Source organism: Hemibagrus wyckioides, linkage group LG19 (genome assembly GCF_019097595.1).
Source record: "Hemibagrus wyckioides isolate EC202008001 linkage group LG19, SWU_Hwy_1.0, whole genome shotgun sequence".
NCBI lineage: Eukaryota > Metazoa > Chordata > Actinopteri > Siluriformes > Bagridae > Hemibagrus > Hemibagrus wyckioides.
The window spans coordinates 16,981,093-17,000,000 of record NC_080728.1 but is presented as its reverse complement, the minus strand read 5'-3'; the positions used below and the strand labels follow the sequence as shown (position 1 = coordinate 17,000,000).

General features: G+C 43.6%; 1 protein-coding gene across 1 annotated transcript in view; it reads right to left on the bottom strand.

Annotated features, from left to right (window-relative positions):
* Window positions 1-18,908, bottom strand: part of camk1da (calcium/calmodulin-dependent protein kinase 1Da) — an 84,192-nt gene that overhangs the window by 19,834 nt on the left and 45,450 nt on the right. Inside the window, exons 2-4 of the mRNA XM_058417228.1 lie at window positions 15,922-16,053; window positions 10,573-10,647; window positions 102-240 (exon numbers count right to left, since the gene is read on the bottom strand). Of these exons, the coding sequence (XP_058273211.1) occupies window positions 102-240; window positions 10,573-10,647; window positions 15,922-16,053 (346 nt within the window). The remainder of the gene's footprint in view (window positions 1-101; window positions 241-10,572; window positions 10,648-15,921; window positions 16,054-18,908) is intronic.

Sequence of the window (18,908 nt, the reverse complement as noted above, 5' to 3'; positions counted from 1 at the left end):
TTAAAAAGGAGAGTTTTTTTGTCAAGCTTTCTTCTGCTCAGATTCGTCCGTGAATATTCAGAGACTCAAAAATTCTCGTGAGAGTGTTTCTTCTCACTTACCTTCAGGTCTCGGTGGACGATGCCCATACTGTGCAGGTAGTTGACCGCATCCAGTACTTGTCTGATGAGTGTGCTGGCATCTTTCTCTGTGTAGAAGCCCTTCTCCACGATCCGGTCAAACAGCTCACCTCCTGAAACCCTAAACACACACACACACACACCAACCACACCCAATATTAACTGTGTACCTGTATGTCATCATCATCATCATCATCATCATCATATCATTATTAACAGAGAAAACAGAATGAGAAATCAATGAGTTCAGGTGTTGTTCTTCAGGGGTTAGTCTCGGCCCCTTAGTTCCAGTGAAAGGAACTCTTAATGCTTCAGCAAACTAAGATATTTTGGACAATTTCATGCTCCTAACTTTGTGGGAACAGTTTGGGGATGACCCCTTCCTGTTCCAACATGACTGTACACCAGTGCACAAAGCATAAAGACATGGATGAGAGTTTGGTTTATTGACCATATTATTATTACATGGTGTCATTTAGTTTTAGTCTTGAATAATTGCTATTTATTGTGTATAACCACACAAAGATTCAGCATATTAATGCTTATTATTGAGGTGGTGGTAGCTCAAGGCTCTGGGTCATTGACCAGAAAATCGGGGTTGACCCTGAGCTCTGCATCATGGCTGACCCTGCGCTCTGACTGTGCTACTTAAGTAAATAAATAAATAAATAAAAATGTTCACCGTTGTTAGAGAACCTTAATGTAAAGCTCTATAATGAACCCACCACCAGAGGGGGTAAGAACTTAAAAAAAAAAAAAAGTCCTATAAAGAGACAAATTCCTGCAAAGAAATGGGTTTAATGACCACTTCATCAGCTGTCCTGTTGGATTCTATATAAAAAAGGGCTTTTGACTGGAAGCTAAAACAAACATTTCAGCAATTTAATATAGAAAAACATTTTAACTTTAATATTACAAACACAAAAATCATAAAAACACACACACAGAGTGCCCCCTTCTGGACAAGACACAAATGTCTGCACCTGGTAAGTGTGTGTGTGTGTGTGTGTGTGTGTTAGCACAGATGGTACAGTAAAAGCCTGTAGTCATGGTTTTGACCTCATGGAGGGCTGTCCCTAACCCTGTCACTAATTTCTCTCTCTCTCTCTCTCTCTCTCTCTCTCTCTCTCTCTCTCTCACACACACACACACACACACACACACACACACACACACACACACACACAAACCTCTCCCTCACACTTACTCTCTACTTGCTTGCTTTCTCTCTCTCTCTCTCCCTCACACACAAACACATGCTCTATCTATCTATCTATCTATCTATCTATCTATCTATCTATCTATCTATCTATCTATCTATCTGATTGTCTGTCTGTCTGTCTATCTATCTATCTATCTATCACACACACATGCTCTCATGTTCTCTCTCACACACATATTCTCTCTCATTCTCTCTTTCACTGTCTCTCATTCTCTCTCTTTCATGTTTCATTTCTCATTTTATCTCTCCATCTAATGTTCCATCTCTCATTCTCTCTCTTTTTCTCTCTCTCATGTTCTACCTCTCTTGTGCTCTCTCTCTTTCCCTCTTTCTCATGTTCTCTCTTGCTCTCTCATGTTCTCTCTTTCACTCTCTTTAATGTTCCATCTCTGTCTCTCTCTCTCTCTCTCTCTCTCTCTGTGTGTGTGTATTCAGTCCATTAACAGAAGAGGGATGAGCTCACAGCCTCACAGCCAGCTATCAAATTAACATTCAGGAATTTAAATCCTAATGAGCTTTCTGAGGGGAGGACAGTAGAGAGAAAATGAATTGGGCTTCATCTCCCTGAACGGCTGCCTCTCTCTCTCTTCCTCCCTCTCTTCTCACCCTCTCAGCAGACGTGTCTGCTTCATCCACTGTGAAACCCTGAGCAAATACTGCCCGCAAATACTGACCTTGAGGAGCTCCAGTGTTATGTCTGAAACAGCTTTAAACAAATTTGGTTTAAATTCATAAATAATTGTCATAGTGGAGACTCCTTCCATAAATACTCAATAAACACATCCTGGAAGTAAACTTCTCATCCATGTGTGCAGTGTTTCGCTGTATACACAAGTCTGTATGTACGGTTTAGATTTTAGTACTTAAACCTTTTCTAGTACTGAAACTACTATCAGAGCAGCAGATAGAGAAAACTCATCATCATCATCATCATCTTCATCATCATCATCTGATCAAAGAAATAAGATCTGCATGGTGCTGTGGTATGATATAGAATAATGAGCTGACACGTGAAAAATAAAGACTAGACTGGTGTGTGTGTGTGTGTGTGTGTGTGTGTGTGTGTGAGAGAGAGAGAGAGTTATTAATCAGACCCCCCCGAACACACACACACACCATAGACATCTAGGAGCAGTTCAGTGTGTGTGTGTGTGTGTGTGTGTGTGTGTGTGAGAGAGAGAGAGAGAGAGTTATTAATCAGACCCCCCCGAACACACACACACACACACACACCATAGACATCTAGGAGCAGTTTAGTGTGTGTGTGTGTGTGTGTGTGAGAGAGAGAGAGAGTTATTAATCAGACCCCCCCCCGAACACACACACACACACCATAGACATCTAGGAGCAGTTTAGTGTGTGTGTGTGTGTGTGTGTGTGTGTGTGTGTGTGTGTGAGAGAGAGAGAGAGAGAGAGAGAGAGAGATAGAGTTATTAATCAGACCCCCCCCCCCCCCAACACACACACACCATAGACATCTGGGAGCAGTTTAGTGTGAGAGACAGAGAGAGAGAGAGAGAGAGACAGAGAGAGAGAGAGGGAGTTAATATTCAGAGAGACAGATAGAAAGGCCCAGTGACACACACACACACACACGGGAACACAGTGAGATTAGAGTGGTGTACTGATGGGGACAATCTGCCAGCCATCACCAAGGTTACACTGCTCTCGTGCGTCAATGAGCTGCTCAGCACAGTGTCCTGACCAACACACTGTGTGTAGTCCAGCTCCATTCCCTGACCTCTTACTCCTGCTCTCTCAACACACCTCCACCTCATCTTAGTCACTGACCCTCATTCTACTTCTTCTCGTTAGCAATCAAACTGTTTCCAGAAATTCCAGTGAATATTATTAAAAACGGGGCTGAAATCACTGCTTAAAAGTTAGGTAGCTTTAGGTAGGTATAGCTTCTGAATGGGATTCTTGCCTCTGATTGGACGAGACATCTGTCACTCAGGATATTCGAGCAGTAGGAAACTGTGTATCTAACTTTATTTCTTCTACATGTGTGGAGTTCTGCCTTCACTTTAAACCATTTTTTTCAATAGTGCAACAATCTAAGAAAATAACAAACACATACATTTATATTTATAAGGAAACAGAATTCATTCAGCGCTACTTTGAGGAAAGTCGTTCATATGCTGTGATTTTGGATCTACTGATAGTGTATCATGGTGTAAAGATTAGTCTGCGATCTCTAAAAACACACAAAGAACGCAGGTATGTTTCAAAGACAAGTCAAGAAGCTATGACTTGACATCTGACATCTAGTCAAGTCAAGTAGCTTGTGTGTGTGTGTGTGTGTGTGTACAGTTTGCGTAGTCTCCCGTTGCATAATGTTTTAGGGATTTCCTCCGGGTTCTCCGGTTTCCTCCCCAGTACAAAGACTTGTGCTCTGAATTGTCCGTGTGTGTGTGTGTGTGTGTGTGGCCTGTGATGGACTCGCAACCCATCAAGTATGTCCCACACCTTGGGCCTCGAGTCCATCTATGTTCTACTGCTGCAGCCTGCTGGACTGGCTGTATATCCTGAGTGACAGATGTCTCGTCCAATCAGAGCGAAGTGTGTTTTCATACATTATTCTTGTATTTTTTTTTTTCCATTCCAGTGTGATTTTAATGAACTCCAGCCTTAACCTAACCCTTTCCCCAGTTGATTCCTGTTCAGAATCGGTCACTTCCTGTATGCGCATTTACACACAGATTTGCTATAGGTACGTTTACACACCACAGGAAAATCTCTGTGTACAAAGTGTTTTGTTCTCCATTGATTGTGCAGGCAGTAAATCAGCTGGCAGATTAATGATGCTCTGAAAATCTACTAAATTATACACAGCTTTCTGCTTCAGTGCAGGGTTTGGTTTCAATTCTGTAATATAAGCAAAGCAGGAGGTTATACAGTATGGAAAGGATGTTAGAAACCCATCCATCCATCCATCTATTTATCCATCCATCCACCCACCCATCCCTTCCTCCCTTTTAAAAAAAATACTTTTATTTCATTTTTTATTTATAACCTTATTACCCATGTTTGTGGATACTGTTAGAAATTGTAAATTTCCCATTGGGATGAATAGTGTCTGTCTGTCTGTCTGTCTGTCTGTCTGTCTATCTATCTATCTATCTATCTATCCATCCATCCATCCATCCATCCATCCATCCATCCATCCATCCATCTCTCCATCTTCTGTAGCACATCTCCTGCACACAGACACAGGGAATCTGGAACCTATCCCAGTGGACTCGAGGCCCAAGATGGGGAACACACTGGACAGGTTGCCAGTCCATCATAGGCCACACACACACACACACACACACACACACATTTCAGAGATGCCAGTCAGCTTACAGTGCATTTCTCTGGACTAGGGAGGAAACTGGAGGACCCAGAGGAAATCCCTAAAAAATGGGAGATTATGCAAACTGTACGAACACACACACACACACACACACACAGGTGAGAGGTGGGGCGTCAGCAAGACCTTCCTTTGAGTAACTAATTAAATTTGATCAGTTTCCAGTTAAACATCATAATATATTTATCATCATAATAATATCATCATTTCTGTTCGGAACAAACCGAAAAGAAAGAGAAATTGTTTGGAGAAGCAGGACAACGGAAATACAGGAGAAAGCCATTTATTTTCTTTTCTGGAGAATGTTCCAGAGAAAACGCCTGCATGCTGGAACATGGCCAAAGGTCTACACTACAGTACATGGAAAAAATGTATTATTATTATTATTAAAAAAATATATATTTTTATTATCCAAATTCAGATTTTTCTAGAATATTGACTCGATAGTAAACATTTCTAAAGTGGAAATTCTAAAGTGATTTCATTAATATTTTAAATCTACATTTAAATGTTAAGAATTATGTGTTACTCTAATATTTTTATTTTGACTAAAAGTCATATTTTTTTACCCAATATTTTGCTGAAGGTTTTCTGTGTAATGTCACGAACTGGATCAGTGCTGCTGTAGGAGGAAGCGGAGTGTGTGTTGATGCACCGCTGCAAAACCTGCTGCAGCTGCTGCTGAGAACATCCTGTGTTTGCAGAACAAAGCGCAATAAACACACAAACACCCCCCCCCCACACACACACACAAACACACACAATCACAGCTCTTTGTGTTTCTGCTTTACCTGAGATGATTCTTTTCATCACACACTGATTTCTTTTATTCTCTCAGCTATATCCTTTCACACACACACACACACACACACAGACATTATCCCCTGCCCCAACCCACAAACACACACACTCGTTTCTAACACCCTCTAATGCCTCACATGTACCAACACACCCATTAACACTCACACAAAAACTCACAAACAATCATTTACACACACCCTGGTAACCACACACACTCACACTTGTAGTCACACACTCGCACACTAACACTCGTGCTTACACACACACTAACACTCGTGCTTACACACTCACACAAACACACTAATACTCACGCTTACACACTCGCACAAACACTTGCACATAAACACTCTCAGTAACAATCATTTACACACTCGCAGATAACCACACTCACTCGCACTTGTAGTCACACACTTGCACACTGACACTCGTATTCACACTCACACTTGTATTCACACACTAACACTTATATTTACAAACACACACTCATTTACACACTCACACAAACACACTCACTAACACTTGTATTCACACACACCAACATTCACACTTACACACTCGCACATAAACACACACAAACACACACTCATTCACACACTAACACTCGTATTTACTTACACACACACACACACACACACACTAACACTTGTATTCACACACTCGCACACATTCATACACTCACACTCGTATTCACACACTCACTCTCACACATTCACTCACTCACACTCCAACACTTGCATTCACACACTCATGTTCATACACACACACACACACAGCAACACTTGTATTCACACTCACACTCATTCACACACTCACACACACCAACACTTGTATTCACACACTCACACACCAATACTTGTAATCGCACACACACACACACACTCACGATCACACACACACACACTCACTCATTCACACTTAAAGACTCACCCTTGCACACAGACTCTCTCCTTTGCTCTCTCTCACACACACACACACACACACACACAGAGTTACTAGAATGAAGACATGAGTGATGATCAGTTTGTTTTCTGCTCCTCTGATCTCTCGTCTTTCAGCCCACATCAGACTTCTGATCCTCCATTACATTCAGGTAAAGGTCACACTCACCCACAACTCTGCGTGTGTGTGTGTGTGTATGTTGCGTGGGAGAACTGGGAGATGACACATAGCACATAGTGAAAGATGACATTAAATGCAGTGGCAGTGTGAGGCAGTGGAGTGACATTTCCAGCTCATAAACTGATGACGTGGAGATTTTTTTTTTGCCAGAGGTCAATATCTCTGTCCTTATTGTTACTGCAGAGAAGAATGAAATAAACTCGCGGACATTTTGTCGCTTTTCACCTCCACGTGTTCCGGTAACAGTGACCAGTACTTCCATGACGGTGTTCACTCTTACTGCTGTAAGGATCTGAACTTTTATCAGCAGCTTCTCTTATTTATGACTGCACCTTCGCAGTGTGTGTGTGTGTGTGTGTGTGTGTGTGTGTGTGTGTGTGCACGTGCATGTGTTTTTCACTTTTTCACTCAGGAATTTCCCCCTCTAAGCAACTCAAACTCACACAAGTTTCAGTTTCACAATGAGAGATAGACAGACAGAAAAACATAGATACACACAAAGACAGACACAGAGACACACAAAGACTCACACAATAACACAGACACAGAGACACACACCAACACAGAGACCCAGACCAACAGACACACACCGACACAAAGACACACCAACACAGAGAGACAGACCGACACAGAGACACACACCGACAGACACACACCGACACAGAGACACACACCGACAGACACACACCGACAGACACACACCGACAGACACACACCGACACAGAGAGACAGACCGACAGACACACACCGACACACCCCGACAGACACACACCGACAGAGAGACACACACCGACAGACACACACTGACACAAAGACACACACCAACACAGACCAACACAGACCGACACAGAGACACACACCGACACAGAGACACACCGACAGACACACACCGACAGACACACACCGACACAGAGACACACACAGACAGACACACACCAACACAGAGACACACACCGACAGACACACACACCGACAGACACACACACCGACAGACACACACACCAACACAGAGACACACACCGACACAGAGACACAAAGACTCACACAATAACACAGACACAGAGACACACACCAACACAGAGACCCAGACCAACAGACACACACCGACACAAAGACACACCAACACAGAGAGACAGACCGACACAGAGACACACACCGACAGACACACACCGACACAGAGACACACACCGACAGACACACACCGACAGACACACACCGACAGACACACACCGACAGACACACACCGACACAGAGAGACAGACCGACAGACACACACCGACACACCCCGACAGACACACACCGACAGAGAGACACACACCGACAGACACACACTGACACAAAGACACACACCAACACAGACCGACACAGAGACACACACCGACACAGAGACACACCGACAGACACACACCGACAGACACACACCGACACAGAGACACACACAGACAGACACACACCAACACAGAGACACACACCGACAGACACACACACACCGACAGACACACACACCAACACAGAGACACACACCGACACAGAGACACACAAAGACTCACACAATAACACAGAGACACACACCAACACAGAGACACACAAAGACTCACACAATAACACAGACAGACACAGAGATACACACCAACACAGAGACCCAGACCGACAGACACACACCAACACAAAGACACACACCAACACAGAGAGACAGACCGACAAACACACACCGACACAAAGACACACACCAACACAGAGACACACACCCACAGACACACACCGACACAAAGACACACACCAACACAGAGACACACCGACACAGACACACACCGACACAGAGACACACACACCGACAGAGAGACACCGACACAGAGACACAGACCGACACAGACACACAGACCGACACAGACACACAGACGGACACAGAGACACCCGCCGACACAGAGACACCCGCCGACACAGAGACACCCGCCGACACAGAGACCCAGACGGACACAGAGACACCCGCCGACACAGAGACACCCGCCGACACAGAGACACCCGCCGACACAGAGACACAGACCGACACAGAGACACAGACCGACACAGACGGACACAGAGACACCCGCCGACACAGAGACACACGCCGACACAGAGACACACGCCGACACAGAGACACACGCCGACACAGACGGACACACGCCGACACAGACGGACACACGCCGACACAGACGGACACACGCCGACACAGACGGACACAGAGACACACGCCGTCACAGAGACACACGCCGTCACAGAGACACACGCCGACACAGAGACACACGCCGACACAGAGACACACGCCGACACAGACCGACACAGAGACACAGACCGACACAGAGACACACGCCGACACAGAGACACACGCCGACACAGAGACACACGCCGACACAGAGACACAGACCGACACAGAGACACAGACCGACACAGAGACACCCGCCGACACAGAGACACACGCCGTCACAGAGACACACGCCGACACAGAGACACACGCCGACACAGAGACACACGCCGACACAGAGACACACGCCGACACAGAGACACACGCCGACACAGAGACACACGCCGACACAGACCGACACAGAGACACAGACCGACACGGAGACACCCGCCGACACAGAGACACACGCCGACACAGAGACACAGACCGACACAGAGACACAGACCGACACAGAGACACCCGCCGACACAGAGACACCCGCCGACACAGAGACACATGCCGACACAGAGACACACGCCGACACAGACGGACACAGAGACACCCGCCCGCCACAGAGACACACGCCGACACAGAGACACAGACCGACACAGACGGACACAGAGACACACGCCGACACAGAGACACACGCCGACACAGAGACACACACCAACACAGACCGACACAGACACACAGACGGACACAGAGACACACGCCGACACAGAGACACACGCCGACACAGAGACACACGCCGACACAGAGACACAGACCGACACAGACGGACACAGAGACACACGCCGACACAGAGACACACGCCGACACAGAGACACACGCCGACACAGAGACACACGCCGACACAGAGACACACGCCGACACAGACGGACACAGACCGACACAGAGACACACGCCGACACAGAGACACACGCCGACACAGACGGACACAGAGACACACGCCAGCACAGAGACACACGCCGACACAGAGACACACGCCGACACAGAGACACACGCCGACACAGACCGACACAGACCGACACAGAGACACACGCCGACACAGACCGACACAGACCGACACAGAGACACACGCCGACACAGAGACACACGCCGACACAGAGACACACAGACGGACACAGACACACAGACGGACACAGAGACACAGACCAACACAGACGGACACAGAGACACACACCGACACAGACACACACACTGCCACAGAGACACACACACACACACAGTCACAGAGACACACCGACACACACACACTGCCACGGAGACACACCGACACACACACACTGCCACGGAGACACACCGACACACACACACTGCCACGGAGACACACCGACACACACACACTGCCACGGAGACACACCGACACACACACACTGCCACGGAGACACACCGACACACACACACCGACACACACTGTCACAGAGACACACACAGACACACACACACTGCCACAGAGAGACACACACCAACACAGAGACACACACACACACTGTCACATAGACACACACACACACACACCATGCCACAGAGACACACACAGACACACACCAACACAGAGACACAGACCAACAGACACACACCGACACACACACACACTGCCACAGAGAGACACACCGACACACGCTGCCACAGAGACACACCGACACACAGACACACACGCTGCCACAGACACACACACAGACGTTGACACACACACACACAGACAAACACACACACACTCTCAGAGTTAAGACACAGAGTGCTGCAGACTCACAGTTGCATGATGAGGTACAGGTGATCAGAGCTTTCATAAATATCTTCCAGGGCCACGATGTTCTCATGCTTGATCCTGGAATATAAAAACACACACAGAACATTAGAACATCTCGCTTTACACACTTTATTTACCATTTACCCAGAAACCCCTTCCTCTGTATCACAATACAAATATACATTATAAACAAATATACGTTATAAACAAATATACGTTATAAACAAACAAAGTATAAACAAATATACAGTATAAACAAATTTACCGTATAAACAATTATACAGTATAAGTGAATGTACCATATAAACAAATATACAGTAAACATACAGTATAAACAAATACACAATATAAACAAAACATACAGTAAACAAATATACAGTAAACACCAGCTGTAAGACTCTCAGACAGATACGCTAGCTAATTAGCCTCTTGCAGACAGAAATGCGAGTTGTGTTATGGTTACGGTGCCTGTGTGGTTTTAAGCAACTGTTTTTATCATCAGTTATTTTTCTGAACATCGAGCATCATGCACACGTTGCACTTTATGTGGCTAGGACAAACTTCTGCCCTAGCTCTGTGCTGTTGTTTCTGTGTTTGTGTTTATATGCTGTATGTTCAGGTAGCACCAGGGTCCTGGAGGAACGCCGTACTGCGTCAGCTATATGTGCTATATGTAATAAAAGCTTCTTGACTTGACTTGATCGAGGGTTCGAGGGATGGTCATCTAACATCTGATCACACAGCCATGGATTCCGCGTTAGTCAGAAAGTAAAGTTTCCTCCATTTTTTGGTGTTGTTGCTCGACACTATTCACAGAAAAACTCGACTTGAAAGGATTAAGTCCTAAACTCATTTAGTTTCAGCCTCTCTCCTTCTTCTCCCTCCCTTAAGAAAAGAGTGGGCACAAAACTGCGGCGTGACTCATCTAGTGCTTCTGAAAGCCTTCCCTTTAATTATAGAGAGAAACGCAGAGGAGTGACAGAGAGGGGGAGACGAAGAATACGGGGGGGAGACGACAAGACAGACAGACAGACGCGCTTTATTCCCGGGAAACAAAAGAAAAGGGTTTTAAAAGAAGAGATCATTGACACAAAGTCAACTGTAAGTCTTCCAGGATATTGTGGCGCAGTCTCGTCGCTCGGAGAAGCTTCGGCGCGTCTCGAATGAAGCAGACACCTGCGGCTGCGTGTGCGAATACATGACTCAGCGCTTAGGAGTCATCATGGAAAGATTTAATAGAAACTTGTCTGGTATAAAAGACGAGAGGGGAGACAAACAGTCCAAACACGCGAGGGCAGAGAGACAGGTTAATTGGGTCTTGGGATAGAGCAGTAATTAGTCTTCACACACATACACCTGAGTCCTCCGCTGCTGTATAACGAGGCGAGATGTTTGCTTGGTGTGCACATGCTGAGGACGCAGATCGCTGCCATGTTTACGATAACACACTAGAACCTCGGCATACAGATTTAATTCGTTCTTAAGGTTGAAAAGGTGTATTACGAAACAAGTTTTCCCATAAGAAATGATGTAAATGCTGATAATCTTTTCCACCCAAAAATATGACCAGTATTCCCAATACGAAGCGTATGTAAACTGTACGGCTGATTATAAAGAACTGGCCCAAGTCAAGCATTCCATGTCAAGGCTCCTCACAGGAAGTCGTGCCACCAAGCTTGGGCTGAAAATAGAACAGACCGCCCACACCACCAATCTGTCAACAAAAAAACACCCGAAAAATCACCTAGCTTTTGAACGCATGCTGAAGGCAAGGTTGGTATCGTGGGTTGACTTTTTCCAAACAGCTTTCTCTGAAATTTATAAACTTGGCTTTCAAGCAAACAAGTTTCGAATGGCTCCCGGACGTATGCGCAACTTAGCCGACATACTAAACTAAACTACATGATAAACATTTTTAGACGTGCCACAATTCTTCTTTTTTTTTTTTTGTTAGTTAAAATTCTTCTTTTCATTTCCTTTTTACTCTTGCAAATTTGGACTGGAAATCTGTGAGCAAATTTCAACAAAAATTACAACTACAACAAAATCTTTTGTGGTCTAATGTTAAGTTTATTTAAGGTTTATTTTCACGTTAACTCTAATCATCCTTGGTTTTCTTTCACAGGAAGCGAGGGCGGTGTGTTGAATTGTGAATTGTTCCAGTAGAAATATGTCGTGTATGAGAACACCGGGAAAACTGTACTGAAGAAGGTGCGGAGCTTCCGGGGGGTCACTCAGCTATCACTCGGATTCATGCTAGTTGGTTCTTCTGCTGTTTTATTATTTGGAGAAAATAAATTTAATAATGAGTTTTTTTTTTTGAGTGATAACATATACTAAAGGAACATTGTAATGTCATAATGTGGAGCAATTACACAAAATGTTGTCAGCTCTGCAGACAGTTTTTACAGTCCAGAAGCACATTTGTGCACACACACACACACAAGTTGTGTATGCTGACTGTCTGTCTCTCACATCTTTCTAATTACAGGCCGACTGTGTTGCCGAGGAGCTGCCCAATGTCTGTCCATTACCCATCCCGTTGCTATGATATGACTGATGGCCGACAGAGACGATGGACAAAAGAACTCCATCAGTCTCCGTGGCATAACCACATCGACAGCATCGACTCCACATCAAACACCGCATGAAGTCATGTAGATGAGATTTCATAGGGGAAGAAAAACGCCATCGTAAATCGCGTGCCTGTCTCCATCCCGCTAACACGAATTCACCTTCATGTACATGCCATGGAGTGAAAGCAGGTTCTTGAGCTCAGAAATGCTCCAAATTGTCTCTATGGTAAGGGTTTGAGGACCTACAGGGAACAGAGGGTGTAAAAGCAAGCATCTGGTGCAGCTTCAAGCCTTCACACTATTCCGTGTTGTTTATTATCATGGTTTTGGCTTGCTATGACACTAGAAGAAAAGCAACAATCCAACTCAAATCCCTGTTCAAATTTACTTATTTATGGTTAAAATTTTGTCCTAGAGTCATTATAGGAGAATAACTGTTCACTTTATGTGGCTGAATCCTGAAAATGCCTCAGCCATCTGAGGCCGGGAGTCAGGAGAGAGTAATATGGGCCGTGCTCCCCGAGTGGGCAGGACCTTAATACTGTCTCTCCTGTCAATCACAGTGACACTAGCCAATCGTGGACGTCTGTGAGCTCGTGTATGAAGGAGAGGGTGGAGAATGCCTGAAAGAGGTCAGCACTGGAATTTGGTAATTGACCGTATTCTGGGAAAGATATAGTACATGAGTGTGTGTGTGTGTGTGTGAGTGAGAGAGAGAGTATTTTCTTTTGGGAAATTAAAAAATAACAGCTGGGGTCAGATAGCAGCTGAGAATCTAGAAAAAAGCAAGCACTAGACACACTAAATTATGTGAATGGAAAGACTTCGCAAACAAACGTGAACCCAGAAGGTGTAAATGTTAAAACTAAGCACAATAAGGGAGAAATCCCCACTAATCCCCACACACAATGTGTGTGCATCTCACTATGAATAATAGATGATGAACAGTTTCAGGAAACCTAATTCTGATTAACGGCAAGAAAAACGAACGACGCTGTAGCTTTATTTCAGTAGTTTTCTGCTCTTCGTAATTGGCTTCGATTCATCACACTCGTGCTCATTAGCCACCACCAACAACCAGAAGGTCTAGGGTTTTGGGGTTGGAGAACTTTTCCTAGTGCTGTAATCAGAATCTATGCGGTTGTCAAACTGCAACACTAATGACACACAAAGGACACATCGAGGTTGCTTGTGAGAAGCTTTCTGAACCATCAAATGAGAAACGGGACGTTGTACTGGTCTCACAGACCTCACTGACGTGTAAATGAGGACCGTTTGCTCACAGCAGTAAGGGGTTGTATAGACCATTACACTGTCCAGACACTGCTGTAACGATGTCCAGTATTCAGCTAGGTGGGGGGAAAGAAGAGCCACACGTGTGCAAGTCTGTAAATATTTCTGACTAGATGACTTCAAAAAAGGCGACTGCACATTTTGTAAGACTATAATAAAATAATTTCCTTTTTATTTTTCTTTTATTGCACTTTATTTTGTTGTATGAAGTGGAGACTAATGATGGACATGAGTCTGATGAGTTTCAGCTAAGCCGCTAGCTGGTATGTGTTTGAACAATTTAACGTGATACGCAAACATTGTTTTGTGCAGATTGATTGATTTATTTATTTATTTTCATTGCTAATAAAAAGTGCAGTGGAGGCTCAATGGTTACTAATCAGAAGGTCAAGGTTCACTGTTCACAAGCAAGACCCTGTCTGTCTTTCTGGCATTTTGTAGCCACATTTATCCAGAGTGACTTACATTTAACCAACTGATGGTTAAGGGCCTTGCTCAGGGGCCCAGCAGTGGCAGCTTTGGTGGTCCTGGGATTCGAACTCACAACCTTCCGATCAGTAATCCAACACCTTAACCACTGAGCCACTACTTCCCCTGCAACATGGCTGACCCTGAGCTCTGACCCACACTTCCTAACAATCTGTGATATGTGAAGAAAAGAAATTCACTCTGCTGTTTTACTGTATAGGTAACAAAATAAAGGTTTCTTCTACATGAAATTTCCAGATAATCAACCAAGACGAATAAATGATGACGACAGTTTCCAGAGAGCCATTAAACCATTAGTGATTAATTCATAGCTAGAAATAATACAGTTGTTATGGAGTGGTTATATTATCAGGGTAGATAATTATAAATACAAATACATACATCAGGGCTGACCTTAAGCTCAGAACCCCTTTATAAGCAAGCATATGCAAAGAAACGAATTTCACTGTGCTGACAAATACACTTCACACACAAACACACACTGAAGCTAGGAATGTAATCTGTACACTGTGTGTATAACTGACTTCTTAGGTGCCTTAATAAAACAGTCAAAAGTATTCACACCCTGAATCGACATTTGCTTGAACCAGAAGATGATTAGTCAAATACAATAAATAAATAAATAAAATTCCGTTACAAAATCCAACCCAAACATATAAAACAGTTCATATATTTGGCACAACTAACACAAACTACCTGCACCTCTCAGGTGACAGTCTGAGTTCATAATCTATTAGGCCATAAACTCGCATCGTCAGGATTCGGCCTGTTGTATATATACACATTTATGAAATGTCCTTGAGTAATAAAATCTGTATATTTTATTTTAGCTCCTTTCAGATGTACAAAGAGATTCCTTGGGGGAAGCAATCATTTCTGCCGCGTCCCCTTCACCCGGCTGGACACGGCTGCCAGAGGAACCACGGCAACGGAGGTAAACAGCAGGTAAGCAATCAGACAGCAGTGTAATGGAGGGACACGGTGTGAGACTCACTTGCGTAGCACAGCGATCTCGTTCTCGATGCTGCTCTCCTTCCCCTTCAAGGCCTTTTTAGGGATGCATTTAACAGCAAACATCTTCCCTGTAGCCTTCTCCTGAGCCAGGACCACCTCGGAGAATGCTCCACTAAAACAGAGAGAGAAACAAAGATGATGAGTGTTATTCATTAAAACAGGGCAAAAAGAGAAAACTGATCATCCACTTGAACTGTTTTCCGTGTGAGAAGATCTACGACATGTCATGCCTAGAGTGGTTTATATGTTCACTAGAAGATGAATGGACACTGCCTCTTTCTCTCTCTCTCACACACACACACACACAATTAATGGACAAGGCTTTTCTGTCAGCAGCTTTGAGTAAGATGGAGTAGTTTACACAAAAGTCAGCATCCAGACGCTGCTATTTTACCCAAACAGATCCTTCAAGCTTCATCCCGACTTCCTAAATTCATGCTCAAATCCAGACGTGCTGTTTATCTCTGTCTCTCTGTCGGCTAACATCCTGAATGGATGTCTCTGAAGCGAGAAATGACTCAGACATTCAAAATACCACCAGCTACAATTTTAGCCCTGTTGAATGTCCTGTTAATTGTAGCCAAGAAACATTTGAGCTCATTTTGTCATTCCTGCCATCACAAAAATTGGCAATTGGCAGTAATTAAATAAATCAATAAATTAATTCATTCATTCATTAATTGAAATACATTTAAATAAATAACATGTTTAATTAATTTTAAAACAAATTAAATAATTGAAAAAAAAAACAAACAAATATAATAATAACAGAAATGGATTTCTAACAGCTAGCTAGCTAGACTTCAGTGTGTCCCAAAAGTCTTCACAAATGTTATATACCTACACACACCTTTAAGAATGATTCTGGTACAAGAAGTCTGTGGTGATTAGTTAAAGGCACACGTTAAAGTGCAATTATGTTACGTTCATATTATAACATTATTTTTTGTACATGTGTATTTTGGGGACATACTGTAGAATTTTGCCAACAGCGGTACTCAAAAAGCTATCATGCTAAAATAACTTTAGACTATTATTACAATTAAACTCTGACTGTAAGGGTTGCCAGAATAATCCCCAAATCACTGTATTTAACACAGTTTGGAAATTATCTAGTTTGTCTTATAATAATAATAATAATAATAATAATCATCTCACTTAACCTGCTAACTTGTAGTAAGGTAAATGAGAGCTTTTAGTGAGGTAAATGAGATGCAGTGATTTATAAATGTCTTTTCTAATTTGAAACCTAGGCTAAATGCTAGGTTAAAAGCGAAATGTAGCTTGTCAATGTTGGCAAATTAGTTAAATTTAATTAGATGGAGTACATGCCTTTTAGTGAGGTAAAAGAGACCTTTTAATGAGGTAAATGAGAGACAGTGTTTTATAGACGTCTTTGCTGAACTGAAACCTAGGCTAAATGCTAGGATAAAAATGAAATGTAGCTAGTAAATGTTGCCAAATTAGCGAAACTTTCCTCAACATAATTTTCTTTATAATTAGATGGAGTTTATGCATTTTAGTGAGGTAAATGAGAGCTTTTAGTCAGGTAAATGAGAGCTTTTAGTGAAGTAAATGAAACGCAGTGTTTTATAGACGTCTTTGCTAGACTGAAATGAGCTGATGTTAGCATACAGTCACTGGCTGAATGTGAAGAAAAGAGATTTGTGACAAGGTCTAAATAAAATGATAAAGAGTAAGTTTATTCTTTGTAAATGTAATAAAGTGAGCGTACGAGAATGCAGTCATATCAGTAAAACTCAAGTATAAATAATAGTTAAGTAGCGTAATGAAGTAGAATCACTCGTGTTGGCCAGACCAGGAGCTGACTCTTGTGAAATCACTTCAGGTGATTGTGGAAAATATCATAGGGAGAAAATGCCAGAGTGAGATTATGCATCTGGGTTGAAACTCCCATGGTGACATTTATAAACACCCAATTTGCTGATGAAGCTTTAGAGGGAAACAGGCATGGCCTCGTCAACCATCTGTCATGCCACGTAAAAGCTTTCAGGAAAAAAAAAAAAAGTCCAGAATTCAGTCTGGACTTTAAGTGAATGTTTGTCTGGCTGATCTGTGCTTGTTGCTATGCTACATGCAGCATGACACACAAAACACACAGACACGGCTGGATGCATAAAAGCTCCAGCAAATACATTTTACACAAACACACACATGCGCACACACACGCGCATGCACACACACACGTCAAACAAACCATAAAGACCGACTATTGGACTAGTGACAAATCATCTCCTGAAATCCTCATTAAAATGCTAAAATGCCTCCTCCATTGCTTTCTCTCTCTCATGCACATACAGGTTTGTGTGTGTGTGTATATGTGTGTATGTGTGTGTGTGTGTGCGTGGGTGACAGCTTTAAAACCGGCTCCTCAGTCGAAAAATGAAAATGCATGAAAGCTGCTCGAGCGCAGATGGGAAATTTTGTAAAAAGTCTGCAACGCTTACTTGGTGGTTCATGTGCACCTTACTGATGGGCGCGCACACACACACACACACACACACAGACACACACACAGAGCTCATTAAAGCTAGCCGTGCTCGATAACACTCATTCGTGTTCACGATGATCATTGAACACATTAAACATCTCACAAACCATCAGATATTTTACAGAGAGAGAGAGAGAGAGAGAGAGAGAGAAAGAGAGAGAGACAGGGTGGAGACAGAGTGAGAGTTTGAATGTACACTGGAGATATGATGGGAATGTTCTTACATGAGATGGAGACACCACACATGACATTCGGTTTAAAAAGAACATTTCCATCATAAGTATGCAATCGGTGTACTGACCAATCAGGGTGCAGATGATCAGGACTAGTGGGAGGGGCAGGGTGGGAAGGCGTGGGTTAGTGGTTACCCCACTTTTTTTTTTTACAACTTCATGACCTCCGAAATAAACTAAACACTAAAGGTTGGAGCTCAAATCATATTAATAATGAATAAT